Genomic DNA, 14213 nt, shown 5'->3' with positions numbered 1-14213 from the left:
GTTTCTTTAAACAACTAAGTGCAAAGCTTGTATTACATCAATCACTAAATTAGTGTATTTAGTAAACAGGAAGTGATGTTTTTATTTGTTTGAAAAAGTTTGGCAACCGCCAAACGAAAGAGCTTACTTGATTTGTATGTTATTTACTTGGATGCTCGTATTTTATGGTTGTATTATTCATTTGAAGTAAAACAAATTATTCTCCAGTTAGTCTGTGTTTCTACACATTCGTTTTTTCAATGTGAGATTGTTGTCAACTTGAGTACCCAGGTCTCTTAACACAGGTTGTGTGCTTAGGGGGTTGCCGTTCCTGTGGTAATCAGTAGGGGCCGTGTTTTTGCCGAATGGTATGATAATACTTTTTTTTTTATTTATCTTAAGGCCATGACTTTGGCACCAGTTATTTGTAGCTGAGAGACCTTCTTGCAGTATGTTATCATCATCTGAGTAGTCAATGAGAGCACCCAACCTACAGTCATCTGCAAACTTGGTCAGCCACAGACTCTTTGTCTTTGCCTAGACCTCTGAGAAGTAAATGCCAAACAGTAGGGGTCCCAGGACAGATCCCTGGGGACCACCATTAGTGACAGGTCTGTTGGAGGTGGTGGCACCTATTTTGACCTTGTGGGTCCTATCCGCGAGCCAGTTGGCCACCCACCTGATGAGATAGGGATTTATGTCAAGTTGTGTTAGCTTTTCAATGATGCCTGAGTGGGGGATTGTGTCAAAGGCCTTGGCCATGTCAAGGTAAGCTGTATGTACTGACTTTCCCTCATCCAGGGCCTTGGTAACAGTCTCAAAGAATTCAGCCAGGTTTATTGAGCAAGATCTGCCCTTGATGAATCTGAATTGGGTGGGGTCAAGTGCTTCCTATGTCTTTGTTTATGAGATCCATAATAATACGCTCCATGGTTTTACAGATTAGACTTGTCAAGCTAATGGGGCAATAGTTTTCTGGGTCAGTAGAGTGGCACCACCTTTGTGCAAGGGAATGACAATGGCAGTTCTTCACTCTGCTGGAATGAAGCCAGTACTTGGGCTGTGGTTGAACAGGATGCTCAATGTTGAAGCTAGTTCTTGCTGGAGATGGTGCAGAATATAACCTGGGATACTATCAGGTCCCATGAAAGCTGTGTTCTTTGGCTTGGCTAGGACCTTTAACACTTGATCTATAGAGATGTGAAGTGTTGGACAAGTATTGTGATGTTGAATGCGCCTTTGGGGGGATGGGGGGTGAGGTTTGCACTGAACCTATCTGCTAGCAGGTTGGCTAAGTCAACAGGATCAGTATAAGTGGCTCTGAATTCACCTGATATGAAAACTGAAAGTACTCTGTCTCTCAATTCATCTGATATGCAAAATGTAAGCACTCTGTCTCTGAATTCATCTGATATGAAAATTGTAAGTACTCCGTCTCTGACTTCACCTTACATGAAAACTTAAGTTTTCTGTCTGTGAATTGACCTTATACATAACTCTCAACCTATTAGCACAAAATATGTGGACAAAGCCAGAGATAATGAAGGACAAAGCACCCAAAATAGGGACAGTTTTTAAATATTGTTTTCATAAACTTCCAAAGTTGTTAGAATAAAAGGTCTTGTGTTACCATGCATTTTCTGAAGGATATGAAGTCTGAAACTCAAATGCCTGCCATTATTTACTGAATTCAGTCCTCATTGATTTGCAACAAAAATCCAGAAAACCACAACTTTTATGAGGAACAGAGCAAAAATATGAGGCAAAAATCTGGACAGCTGAGAGGTATGTCAATTACTCCAGTGTAACTTATTTCTAATGTGTGAACTAACACTTACATTTTGTATGCTAATGATTCCCACCTGGAGAAACCACATCAGGATAGTATATCCCTGTTCTGGCTATAAGCATTAACATCTTTGAGTCAAATTTTAGCAATGAGCAAGGCTTTTATATTTATATGTAGTGAAATAACATTGACATTGCATTCACAGAATGATTGTTCATCTCTTCCATACTAATGGTTTCGATTGGAAGCATAGATCTCTTCTTTTTTAAACATTTTCATATTCATCTACTTTTGTAGATCAGCCATCCATAACAAATGTCAAAACTATCGACAGTTCCTGGTCAGTCCTTTTTACATACACAACCATTTTTAACTTCTGCAAGAATGTCCTGGAAATGTTCTTCAGTCAGAGCATGCAAATAATTTGTACTAGAACAGATCCTATTTTCAGGAGAGGCTCAGAAATAAATAACAGAGACGTGTCTTTGGAATGTGGGAGGAAACCGGAGTACCCAGAGGAAACCCACATGAATGCAGGGAGGACATGCAGATTCTGCACAGAAGGCATCCCAGCCAATAATCAAACTGGAGAACATGTTGCTGTGAGGTGACAATGTCAACTGTTGCACGACTACACCACCATTGAATAATCTGTAATTCCTTCAAGAATCAGAATTCTTGAAAATCTACCAGCATTCCCATAACCTTTGGAATTCTAGTTTCTGTCTGATAGCCATAGACTGACAGTATTATAAGCCTTTGTCTGAATTCTTGATTCAGCAGTAGCAGGCAAACTGTTATGTTCACTAAACAACTTATTCATGGTCTGTGAAGAGTAAACAACTTGAATTTCTTTACCTCAGAGGTAGTAATGGTATTTTCTTTTTATCAAAATTCAAAGTCCCTCTTTCTGGATTTGAGAATAGTTTCTGTCAGTAGGAGAGGAGGCCCCCCCTGTCTACCCTTACTCATGTGTGGTCACCCTAACATCAACCCACATCTCTGGCCCTAACCCTCACCCTATATATTAGGTCACTAAATGACTTTTTCCTGACCTCTATCATATATACTGTTTCCTTTTGCAATTGGTATAGTTTTGAGGATTTGTATTTGCAATCATTTGTGTAGATGAAGTGCTTGCAATGATATTTTGTATGTCACTTTAAGTGCATTTACACAAATATATATTTATGAGCACGTGTGTGTATGATAATGTAAGTAAATATTCAGTGCTAAAATGATCAACAGTCAGATAGCTCAACACAAAATGTTGACTATGCAATATCTAACCACTGAAACCATACACACACAACCAATCATAAATGCAAAAAATCAGCTTTGTATTTGTGAACACTTCAAAACCCAAACATGGACAGCACATAGAAAGACACAGAGAGATACACACACACACACACATATACACACACACACACACACACACACACACACACACACACACACACACACAATCAAACAAACATTGTAAACTGAACTTAAATCCATGATAGCACAACCACAACAAAAGAGCAATCAGTCCAAGTAAGCAAAAGCCTTTCCTGCACACAAGTAGACAAGTCAGGCATTCCAGTAAATGTGAAACTTAGCTTCATGGTCAACAACCTCATTTCCCTAAAATGAAATGTAACCATATAGGTTTACTATCAGTATGCCGTGATTAGGTTCAGCGAACACGGAATGTCGAACAACAGTTGGATGACTTCCGTGTTGTCAACCTACTTGCATTTGAGTTCCTGGTTCAGCGAATGCACTGCACATTCACCCTTAGGACTAGAGATTGTGGTACAGTCCAGATCAGGAAATTTACCCTTTTCCCCCACTGTAGTGCGTTCTCAGAGTTGGAATATATAATTTGCAGGGGGTGTGGGGGGCCCTGGAAAAAAAGGGCATTTCTGTGTTGTGCAGTACATATGTACTGCTGAGAAGTTTAACTTCCATTGCTGTGCTGAAAGGTGCAGGGGAATGCATATGCTGAAAAATGTCAATTCTTCGAATTCAGCATTAAATTCGAAATAGTGACTGTCTTCCACTGCTGTATTGTGGAGTTGTGATTCACGTGAATGTCTATCTATCTTTCTATCTATCTATCTTTCTATCTATCTTTATATCTATCTATATTTCTATCTATCTATTATCAATCTATCTATCTATCTATCTATCTATCTATCTATCTATCTATCTATCTATATATCTATCTATCCCAGTCCAAAAGAAAGAATACATGGGGAGAAGAGGTACACATTCAGAACTAATTATCTTATTTCGTCAAACTAGATCTGTAGAAGTTTTGCCTGAAAGGACTTTATCAATGCAAATCTAAAAATAAAAATGTAAAGTAGGAAATAAATACTTAAAACAAATGTTTATGTGATATTTCCGTGGCTACATCAGGTCTAAAAAGTGTTAACAGTTTGCCTTTCTGCATAATATAAAACAAAATAGGAAAACCTAAGCTTCTAAAATGTCTTATATAAATCAGTAACATTCGCAGAATTCAAGCCTAAGTTGCTACAGTGCCAAACAAATTCAAATAAAGTCATTAGACTTGCTGTTTGCAAACATAACTTACATAAATGTTTGCATTCCATCCATTCATGCATCTATAATGCACTTTTTACCATTTTTGCACATGGGGGTGAGGTATCACTTTACTAGTGACAGTCATCTAGAACCAAGGTTTACACCATGTGGTTGCTAGGCCTGCTGTGGTAGTTCTTCCACATCACACATTCTCACATGCACTCACACCTCTGACCAACTTAGAGTGTCCAGTCCATCTACTGCATGACTTTGGAATGTGGGAGGAAACTGGAGCACCCACAGAAAACTCACGTGAACACAGGCAGGACATACAGATTCCATACAGAAGGCACCTCAGCTGAGAATCGAATTACCATAAATAAGTAACTCAGGAGTTTAATTAAAGTCACCAAAGTAAAGTCTGAGGCACAGATCACCGCCCAAGCAAAAGACAACCATTAAATCTTTCTTTAGTTATGTTCGCAACCTCAAGTGGTCTACACAGGAATGTGCTGAGGTGATTGTGAACAATACCACCAACAATGAGGTTGAAGGCATAGCAAACCTACTAGCTGATAAACTTACCCCCATCTTCCCTCCTCTTGGACCTGCATAAGAAATTCTAGTAATTATTGCCCCCCAAGCTCTCACGCAGGACCAAGCACTGAAAGCACTGTCAAAGGCCAATAATACTGTGTCAAATGACCCTGATGATATCCCAGGATGTATCTTAAATAGCATGAAGCGTTATTTATCTATGCCCCAACAGTGCTGTTCATCCTAAGCTTCTACACAGCTTTTGTACCAAGGGAATGGAAGACAGCAATTGTCCTGTTCCTACGCAAAAGTGGGCCATCCACTGACACAGGTAATTACTGACCCATAATTCTGATCGGCCTAGTTTTTTAAGGCCATGGGAAGAATTATCATGAATTTAATCAGTAAGGACATAGGGAACCTCCAAACATATATTTGTTTTTGTCAAAAATAGGTCTTTTTTAAATTATTAGACTTCTTAAAAAGGGTCACCAAAACAATGGACAAAGGCAAACTGCCATCCTAGACCAGGCCACAGCTTTTGACACAATACCTTACTTAGGCATGGGGAGAAGTGTACAACTAGGAATAAACCCCTATGTCACCAGACAGGTTGCTAACTGGCTCACATAAAGAGTTCAGGAGGTCAAGATAGGGGGAGCAACTTAAGCAGAATGGTTTTGGGAATCAGGTATATCTCTCAGAGGTTACCATTATTTTGGAGCAGACATACATGTAAAGCCAAGTTTATCTCTGTCCCTGTTCAAGCATAACCTGGATCTATGGCTTGGAATAAGGCCATATACCCCTGGAATGCCCCTGCACTACGTATTGAGAGATATATCACTTAAATGCTTCTTATACTATGGTCCTAGAAATACTTAATGGTAGTACTGTAAAAGTAATCACTATCTTACTCAGAACTAACCCCTGTCCTATGGATAGTATATAAATATAAACCATGAAATTGTGTATGGGTAATATGATTAAATGGGATAACTGACTAACCTTAAAACTGCCTGCTAGGTCAGTTAGCCTACTATTCACCTATGAACCTAGGAACCTATATAGCGTGCATGTATGTGCATGCGTGTGTGTGTGTGTGTGTGTGTGTGTGTGTGTGTGTGTGTGTGTGTGTGTGTGTGTGTGTGTGTGTGTGTGTGTGTGTGTGTGTGTGTGGCCTAGGATGGTTATCTAGACAGAAGAGCAAAGGATTGTGTGGTCAATTGTATGGCTAAATGGAAGGAAGAATAGTGGTGAATTTACTGAACATCTATCTTGAAGAGGTGGTAGAACCATAAACATTGACATAATTTAAGAGAATATTGGACGGCCATAAAACAGTAGTATGCTTGGAGGCGGACAATGAAATCAATTAAATTTTTTGTGAAGCAAACTGCATTTCAATGGGAAGGAAGGAAAATGTGCAGAAAGGGTGGGCCAAATTGTCCTTAACGTCTCTGAATGTATGTGTCTGTAATTAGTTGAAGCTAAAGAGACAAATGCATAGCACCTGTCTATTGTAGTCTTCCTTTGAGAAATTTTAAAAGGCTGCACCTCAGATGTCACAAAGAGCAGTGAACTTTGGTGTTGTGTGCCATGCAGTATGAAATCTGAACAGCGATCCTTATGCACTTCTTTAAACTGTGCCTATATTATGTCTTTGTGGTTTCTAATCAGACTGATCCTAATCTGATACAATGCCTGAAAGAGTGACAACAGTGTTAGAATTTAATGTGCAGTCTATAAAATAACACAGAGTTGATAGCTGAAGGGAAATGTAAAGATAAATAATCTGCATTATTCTAAACGGCATCAGCATAATTCTTATCCCTAGCTGTACAAGCATGTACAAACACTGCATCTACGACGAAAGAAAAAAACAAGCAGTTAAATGACAAGCAAGCAAAGCACGACAGCTGGGTCAGGGCAGTTTATTTTCCAAGTAACTGATAAGGATTGCAACTGGATCCAAGGCATTTATACTGTCTTGTACAAAGCAGCCCTGCCTTTCTATTTTAAATAATGCTGTCTGACAGAAAATAGTTTTATCTTCTCTTCCTTGAATGGGAAGAGTGCCGCTACATTGTGTCCTAATCTGGTCATGTGGCTGCATTCCTTGTCTTCATCACAACATCATTATTTCTGTATTCATTAGTATTATAGATGCATTTTAATATCTGTTTTGCTATTGCTGTTCAGTGATTAAGAATTAATGAAAGTTTGCAACATATGAAGTAATACAAAGCTTAAAAAAACTTTGTATGTCAAGTCTTCAGTGCAGCACATATATACAAGACACAACATCTGTTCCAGTCCTTCATTCTATAGACAGCATACAGAGTAAGAGCAATATATATTTTCTAATCCTTTGATGTTTGTAGATATATATATATATATATATATATATATATATATATATTACATTATATGTATTCACATCTTTGCCCATATGTTTTATGACTGTTTCTGACAGGGGTAGAAACTTACTAATTGATTCATGTTTATGAAACCTATAATAAAACAGCCATTCCCTGTTGTTACAATACATCAAATTATGTGTCAGTGTGTGACCCTTCGTTCCAGTCTGCTGTGACCTTTACATGCAATTTTATCCTAATAGCAAGCTGAGCTGCCAGTTATAAGAGCTGCTGCAAAGTTTTACTGCTGGTTTACATCTGACTTCTAGAAGAATTAATCCCAAGCAATGTAAATATTAATTTATATTGATAATTATGCTTTAATAGGGAGAGGAATTCTACATAAGCTCTATCTTAGCTGAGATCCTTTAAACCAGACATTGCATTTTTTTGCAGGTTTTTATTCTTTTTGTTAATTCCTATCATGTTTTTCAGTCACTGACATTTATAGAAAACATTGCTCACACGTATTTCTCAGAGAAGATTTTGTAAGCTAGTGTCTCAAATGTGTTGAGTTTCCAGTGCTGTAATACTAGCAATGTGTGGATGAAAGCATGATGTACCAGCCTACCTCACTGAATATTTAAATTAGCCCCTCCCCTATGTATTTCTCACAGTATTATGTTATGAATATTAATCAGTTAGCATAATACAGGGAATCATTTCAGAGACGAACAGGAAATGTGTCACATTCCATAAAAGTTTCAGAAGGCACGAAGTATCAGAAATATCTGGGTTGCTGTTTGCTGCGTTTTGCTTCTTCGGTTCTTAGTTCCTACAATCAGCACTTGGAGCCTGAAAGAAAGGATTATGAAGATGGAGGTAAGAACTTGAAATGTGATGACAAAACTTGTTTTCTGTTGACAGGTACCCTTTGTTTTTCTAATTCTAAACTCCTGTAGACAGAATAAGGTATATTAAGTTACATGGATCAACAGAGGGAACAGATATATGTGAAATCATTTTATTTTGTACTGATCCAGAATTGCAAAGGGTAGCATGCCCTTGTGTTTATAAACTGTGCAGCTGAAGTTCAACAGAACAGAACCAGAATCATGAAGTTAGAGGAAAGAAATGCAGAGTTCACTGGGAACTGAACTAGAAAAACACTTTGTGTGAGTAATTAAATTATCTCAAAACAGTGCAAGGTAATGCAGAAATAAAACTAGAACTTTTTCCCATTATGGTAAAAGCTATGTTCTTATTCAGTAATGTGCTTTGTAACACATTAAAAGAATATCTGTAATACTACAGAAAATGTGATTAGCTGTATTCCAGATAGCCAAGACTCCCCAGAGTACAAACACAAAGTAAGCTTTTTTCCCCACTATCTGATTCAGAAACCCCATATAGTAGTATTTTTTTTTTTTGCCGTTAGGTCAGTGTTCCTCCTGTGCGGAGTCTGCATGTCCTCCCTATGGCTGCATAAATGATAAAGACATGCAGGTAGGTGTGTCTGCATTTGGGTGTGCCTTCCGTGAAGGTTGGGAGTCGGGCTAACACCTCGGCACCGTAAAAATCTACTGCCAATCATTAGCGGACCAGAGTTCCGCTGTGGTGACCCCTAACCAGGAAAAGCCGAAAAGACATTGCTTTGTTATTTATTTATTTTGGTAATGAGGGTAGGTCACTGATGCAAATGAGCCTACTTCAGTCTATACCCAGTCAAATGTACATGAGAATAGACAAGCAAATTAGCAAGAAATATTATTAATACAAAGAAAATGGGTGCAGTTAGCAGTGAATCGATAACAGTAGTAATAATAACAAAGTATACAGTACAGAGGACAACATGGAGGGGTGGTTAGAGTCAGGAGGGTGGAAGAAGAGAGCAAAATAGTGAGGGAATAGAGCACAAATAGTAAAAGACAGCAAAAGTAAGGGTACACAGAAATTAACTATATATAATGTAATATAATATAATATAATATAATATAATATAATATAACATAATTTAATATAATATAATATAATATAATATACAGAAATTAACTGTATATAATATAATATAATATAATATAATATAATATAATATAATATAACATAATTTAATATAATATAATATAATATAATATAATATACAGAAATTAACTGTATATAATATAATATAATATAATATAATATAATATAATATAATATAATATAACATAATATAATATATACAATGTTAATATAATATAATATAATATAATATAATATAATATAATATAATATACAGAAATTAACTGTATATAATATAATATAATATAATATTAACTGTATATAATATAATATAATATATACAATGTTAATATAATATATACAATGTGGAAGAAATGTCACATATTAGTGTAGGGAAGTAATGTGTGAAAGACAAATATGACTGACTGATGAAGGGGAGAGTGAGGAATTAGGAGATTTGTCCAGAGTGAAAGCATTTCCAAATTGACTTGGACTTGAACTAATCTTTAATGATAGCTAAGACATGACGTCTAAGATTAGTAGGAAGGGAATCCCAGAGTTTTGTGGCTACGATGGAGAAGGCATGGTTAATGCAGTGAAATCCAGTTTGGAGACAGGGGTCCAGGAAAGTAAATAGTGTGGGAAGAAATAGCCAGGGAATTGTTATGGCTAAGCTTGTATAGGCCCTAGGGCCGATAGCCTAGTAGCAACCTATGAACCTATTACAAAAATGGTCCAGAGTGGTTAAGAATTCTTAGATTGTAACTCTGGTGCCAACTGAAGATATTGGAGGCAAACGAAGAATAGGAGGTTTGTTTGAGGCACTTGTTGAGTTGGGATCCAAGGAGCAGGTTGGCACATTGTTGGACCAGTAATTAACTGGCTTTATGAAGTGTTATATAATGAAACTCACTTCTACAGAAGAAGGTAATGAAATGGCAGATAGAGTTACTTATAGTCTGGATAGCAAAGGGTTTTTGTTAAATGCTGCTGCAACCAGAGTAAGTCCATATTCAGGCTTGGCTAGTACAATTCATTTGTCTGTTGTATTCCTGGTTGGTCTGGAGTGAAAGGGGGAAATTTTTATAAGATCAAAATGGAAAGAAATTAATTTTCTTCCATATTTGTTCTAGGTGAAGGTAACTGTTTAGTGCATGACCAAGCCACATACAAAGGTATTTGAGGGAGATGACTTGATGAACAGGGTTGTCAAGATGGTCACAGATAAGGAGTGTTTGAGAGTTTTTCTGTCATTTAGAAAAGGTAACAAACATCATTACTTTAGATTTGGAAGTGTTCAGCATTAATTTTTTGTTATTAAGCCATTTGATAAGAGAATGGAAGTCTTGAGCCCGAAAAGCAGTGCTTACAAAATATTGCCAGGGATGTGGCAGGAAAAGGAATTATGACATTGCAGATAAAGAATTCTGAGTTGCAGTGGGCTTAATTTCTTGGTTTCTGAAATGTTATGGACTTTATAGTATCATTTATTAAGAACAGAAAATATTTAGTATACTCCACAGAATGTTGTGTGGATGCATGATAGAAGTGAGATTTGTTGTTGCAGGGCATGGACCTACGGAACTACATTGTAAAGTGAGGCCATATTGCTGTTTTTCATGAGGTTCATAGGTGTTTACTAGGCTACCAACCACAAGGGCCTTTTTAAGCCTAGCCATGCATTTTAAATCTCTGACAAGTTCTGATACCCTTGATAAGTATAAGCACAGGCTTTGGAGATGAAACATTTACAAGCGTGGGCCTGGGAGTGGGCCTGGGAGTTGAACCATTGACAGGTTACCTATGTCCATTAGAGACATAGGTGACAAACCTGGGATGAATTTCTGGTCTGGCCATGACTGGCAGGAGTAATTATTCACAGCATTGTATTTGTATAGGCAGTCCTATACAGTAAAGTGCATATTACATTTGAACGTGGAATCCCTTAAATTCATTATACAGTAATGCAGCTCACAAAAGGTCCACCCATTTGCCAAAACTACCTACACAATTATGAACTGTGTAAAGTCTATACTGAAATCAAGAATGAGAAATTACTGCTTTTGTATATTCTGCAAAAGTATGTACTGGTACTTTTGAAACTGACAGTTTGAAACTGCAAGTGGCCGGGGGGGGGGGGGGTGATAATACCACCTTCACATCCAGCAGGATCAGTGGTAGAGTAACAGTCACAAAGAAGGTACTGGAAAAAGTATCAAATAAAGCAGTTGTTCTTGCCATGGGATTTACTTGTGCTGTTACAGCAGGTAAAGGAGGAACCTCCTTTAACTTCCCGATAGTTGCAAAATGAATTATATGCCAACATATTTCTGAGACTGACAATTGAATCTGTGGGGTCTTGAGTGAGTAGCGGGTACCCTGTGTACTACAAAAATTGGTCACCCTGTGTACTGCAAAAAAAAGCAGTAATAATAATAAATGCCACCCATTTGTTAACCGGCTATGACCAGTGGACACACAGTCCATTTTAAGGGGTGACCCAGGATTAGTATCTGTTTAAATGACTTGCTTAATGTCACGTAGTAGGTAAATGAGGGCTGAGGGATTTGAACCCTGTAGGTACTAGGCTATTGGCCCTGGGGCCTATATAAGCCTAGCCAAAATGTTTCCCTGACTTTCGCCACCCAAGAAAATTATTTTCCTGTGCCCCTGTCAAGCAGTGCTGCAGAAGTGATCCCTGGGGTGAATTTTCTATTTCCCATCCAGTTGTCAAGGTTTTTCTTAGAGAGCCAATGAGGGGCTTTGCTTGACATGAATGGGTAGTTTGTTCCAGGGTATGGGAAGTCTCTGGGACAGGAATCTATCCCTCTTGCATGTTCTGTTTATTGTGGTGACAAGGTTTATGTCCCTGGAGTGTGTGGTTCGGAGAGATTGGTATTTCTTTAAGTGTAGCATGTCCAACAGCTCTGGGTTTGACATAGCTTTGTATGTTCATAGGTTCATAGGTTCATACTAGGCTATCTGCCCTAGGGCATTTATAAGCCTAGCCAGAATGTGTTTGGCTTTCGCCACCCATTTTAAATTTATTTTGCTATGCCCTTTTTCGAGGTTAGTATACTGTGCCTCTGTCTAACAGTGACACAGAAGTGATACCCGGGGTAAACCTACGATCTCCCATCCACTCATCAAGATTCCTCTTGAAGAGAGTCAATGAGGGACTCTGCCTAACCTGGACTGGGATTTTATTCCAGAGTGAAGGAGCCTCTGGGTTATGAATCTGTCCCTCCAGCATGTCCTATTTATTTCAGTGCTGAGGTTCAAGTCTCTCGCGTGTAGCTCGATGGGATTTGGATTTTCTGAGGTGCAGCATGTCCATTAATTCGGGTTGGACATGGCTTTATCGTCAGGCACAGATCGCCTCTGAACAGGCAGTATGCCACTGAGTAGAGCTGAAGTTTCTTTAACCGGGCAGCATATGGCATCTGTTTGAGCCCTTTGATCCTCTTGGTGAGGTACTTTTGGGGTCTTTCCAGTTGCTGCAGGTGTCTGGTAAGGTACATCCCAAAAGGGACATTGTACTCAATTATGGGCCTGATGAGGGATGAGTAAAGAGGCACGATGACCTCCCCTGATCTAGATGTGAATCCCTTCATGATTAGGTGGGCTATATAAAATGTTTTTCTAACCACTTTGGCCACATGGTTGTCAAATGAGAGATTGCTATCAACTTGGATCCCCAGGTCCCTAATTACTTTTTCTGTACTTAATGGATTACCACCTATGTGGTAATTTGTGGGCACTTTGTTTTGCCAAAGGGATGACTATACACTTTTGGCATTTAGCTTGAGCCATGGCTCTGGCACCAGTTGTCTGTTTCTATGAGGCCCTTTTGGAGGATGCTTGTGTCGGCTGGAGAGTCGATTATGGCAGTTTGCAGTCATCTGCGAACTTGGTCAGCCACAGTCCTTCCGTGTTGGCCTGTACCTCCGAGAAATATATACCGAACAAGAGAGGTCCCAGGACTGAGCCTTGTGGGACACCACTTGTAACTGGTTTGGAGTCTGACATGGCTCCAGCAATTCTAACCATGTGGGTTCTGTCCTTGAGCCAGTTTGCAATCCATCTAGTGACATAGGGGTTTATATTTAAGCTGGTGAGCTTATCTATAATGCCCGAGTGGGGTATTGTATCGAAGGCTTTTGCGAGGTCCAGGTAGACTGTGTGGACCACCTTCCCCTCGTCAATGGCCTTGGTGACTGTTTCAAAGAAATCAACCAGGTTTAAGAGGCAGGATCTGCCCTTAACAAAGCCGAACTGGGTAGGATCCAGTATCTGTAGGTCCCCAATATCTTTATTTATGAGGTCCATGATGATCCTTTTCATAGCTTTGCAGACCAAGCTAGTCAGGCTTATGGGGTGATAGTTTCCAGGATCCGTTGAGGCACCACCTTTATGGAGAGGGACCACTGTTGCTGTACGCCACTCTTTGGGCACATATCCTGTAGTAAGGCTGAGATTGAACAGTAGATTTATGTTTGGGTTTAGCTCTTCTTGGAGTTCATGTAGGATGCAGCCCGGGACACCGTCTGGTCCCATTGATGCTGTGTTTTTGCTTTGGAGAGGGCGGCTCTTACCTGAGCATCTGAGATGTCAGGGGGGCAGCACTCTGCTGGGATAGATATTTCCCCTTTTGGTGGGGAGGGGAGGGAAAAGTTTGCACTGAACCTGTCAGCTAGGATGTTGGCAATGTCTGTGGGTTCAGTGTATTTTTTGTCATTTTGGACTAATTCTGAGCATATCTGGGAATTACCACCCAGGTTCCTAACATAACTAAAGAAAGCCTTGTGATTATCCTTAGTGTCCTGTGCAATTTTTCTCTCAAAGCTGGCCTTAGACAATTTTATGAGTGCCCGTAGTTTTTTGCTAATACTGATCAGTGATGCCTTCCCTTTTTGGGATTTTGCTCTATCATTTAGTAACTTCCTCCTTCTATTGTATAGTTTGTTTATGGCTGGAGTCCACCAGACAGGACGTCTGCCTTTGGAGGA

General features: G+C 38.9%; 1 protein-coding gene across 1 annotated transcript in view; it reads left to right on the top strand.

The window, feature by feature from the left end:
* The first annotated feature begins 7993 nt into the window (after positions 1 to 7993).
* The window catches only part of LOC122797883 (zinc finger protein 883-like), a 112241-nt gene continuing 106021 nt past the window's right edge, over positions 7994 to 14213 (top strand). The window contains exon 1 of the mRNA XM_044066402.1: positions 7994 to 8085. Coding sequence (XP_043922337.1) covers positions 8074 to 8085 — 12 coding nt within the window. The 5' untranslated portion in view covers positions 7994 to 8073. The remainder of the gene's footprint in view (positions 8086 to 14213) is intronic.

Source organism: Protopterus annectens, chromosome 3.part1, assembly GCF_019279795.1.
Source record: "Protopterus annectens isolate FY-2018-M chromosome 3.part1, PAN1.0, whole genome shotgun sequence".
Classification (NCBI taxonomy): Eukaryota; Metazoa; Chordata; order Ceratodontiformes; family Protopteridae; genus Protopterus; species Protopterus annectens.
The sequence above is the reverse complement of the archived record's forward strand: the minus strand, read 5'-3'. Positions and strand labels throughout refer to the sequence as shown.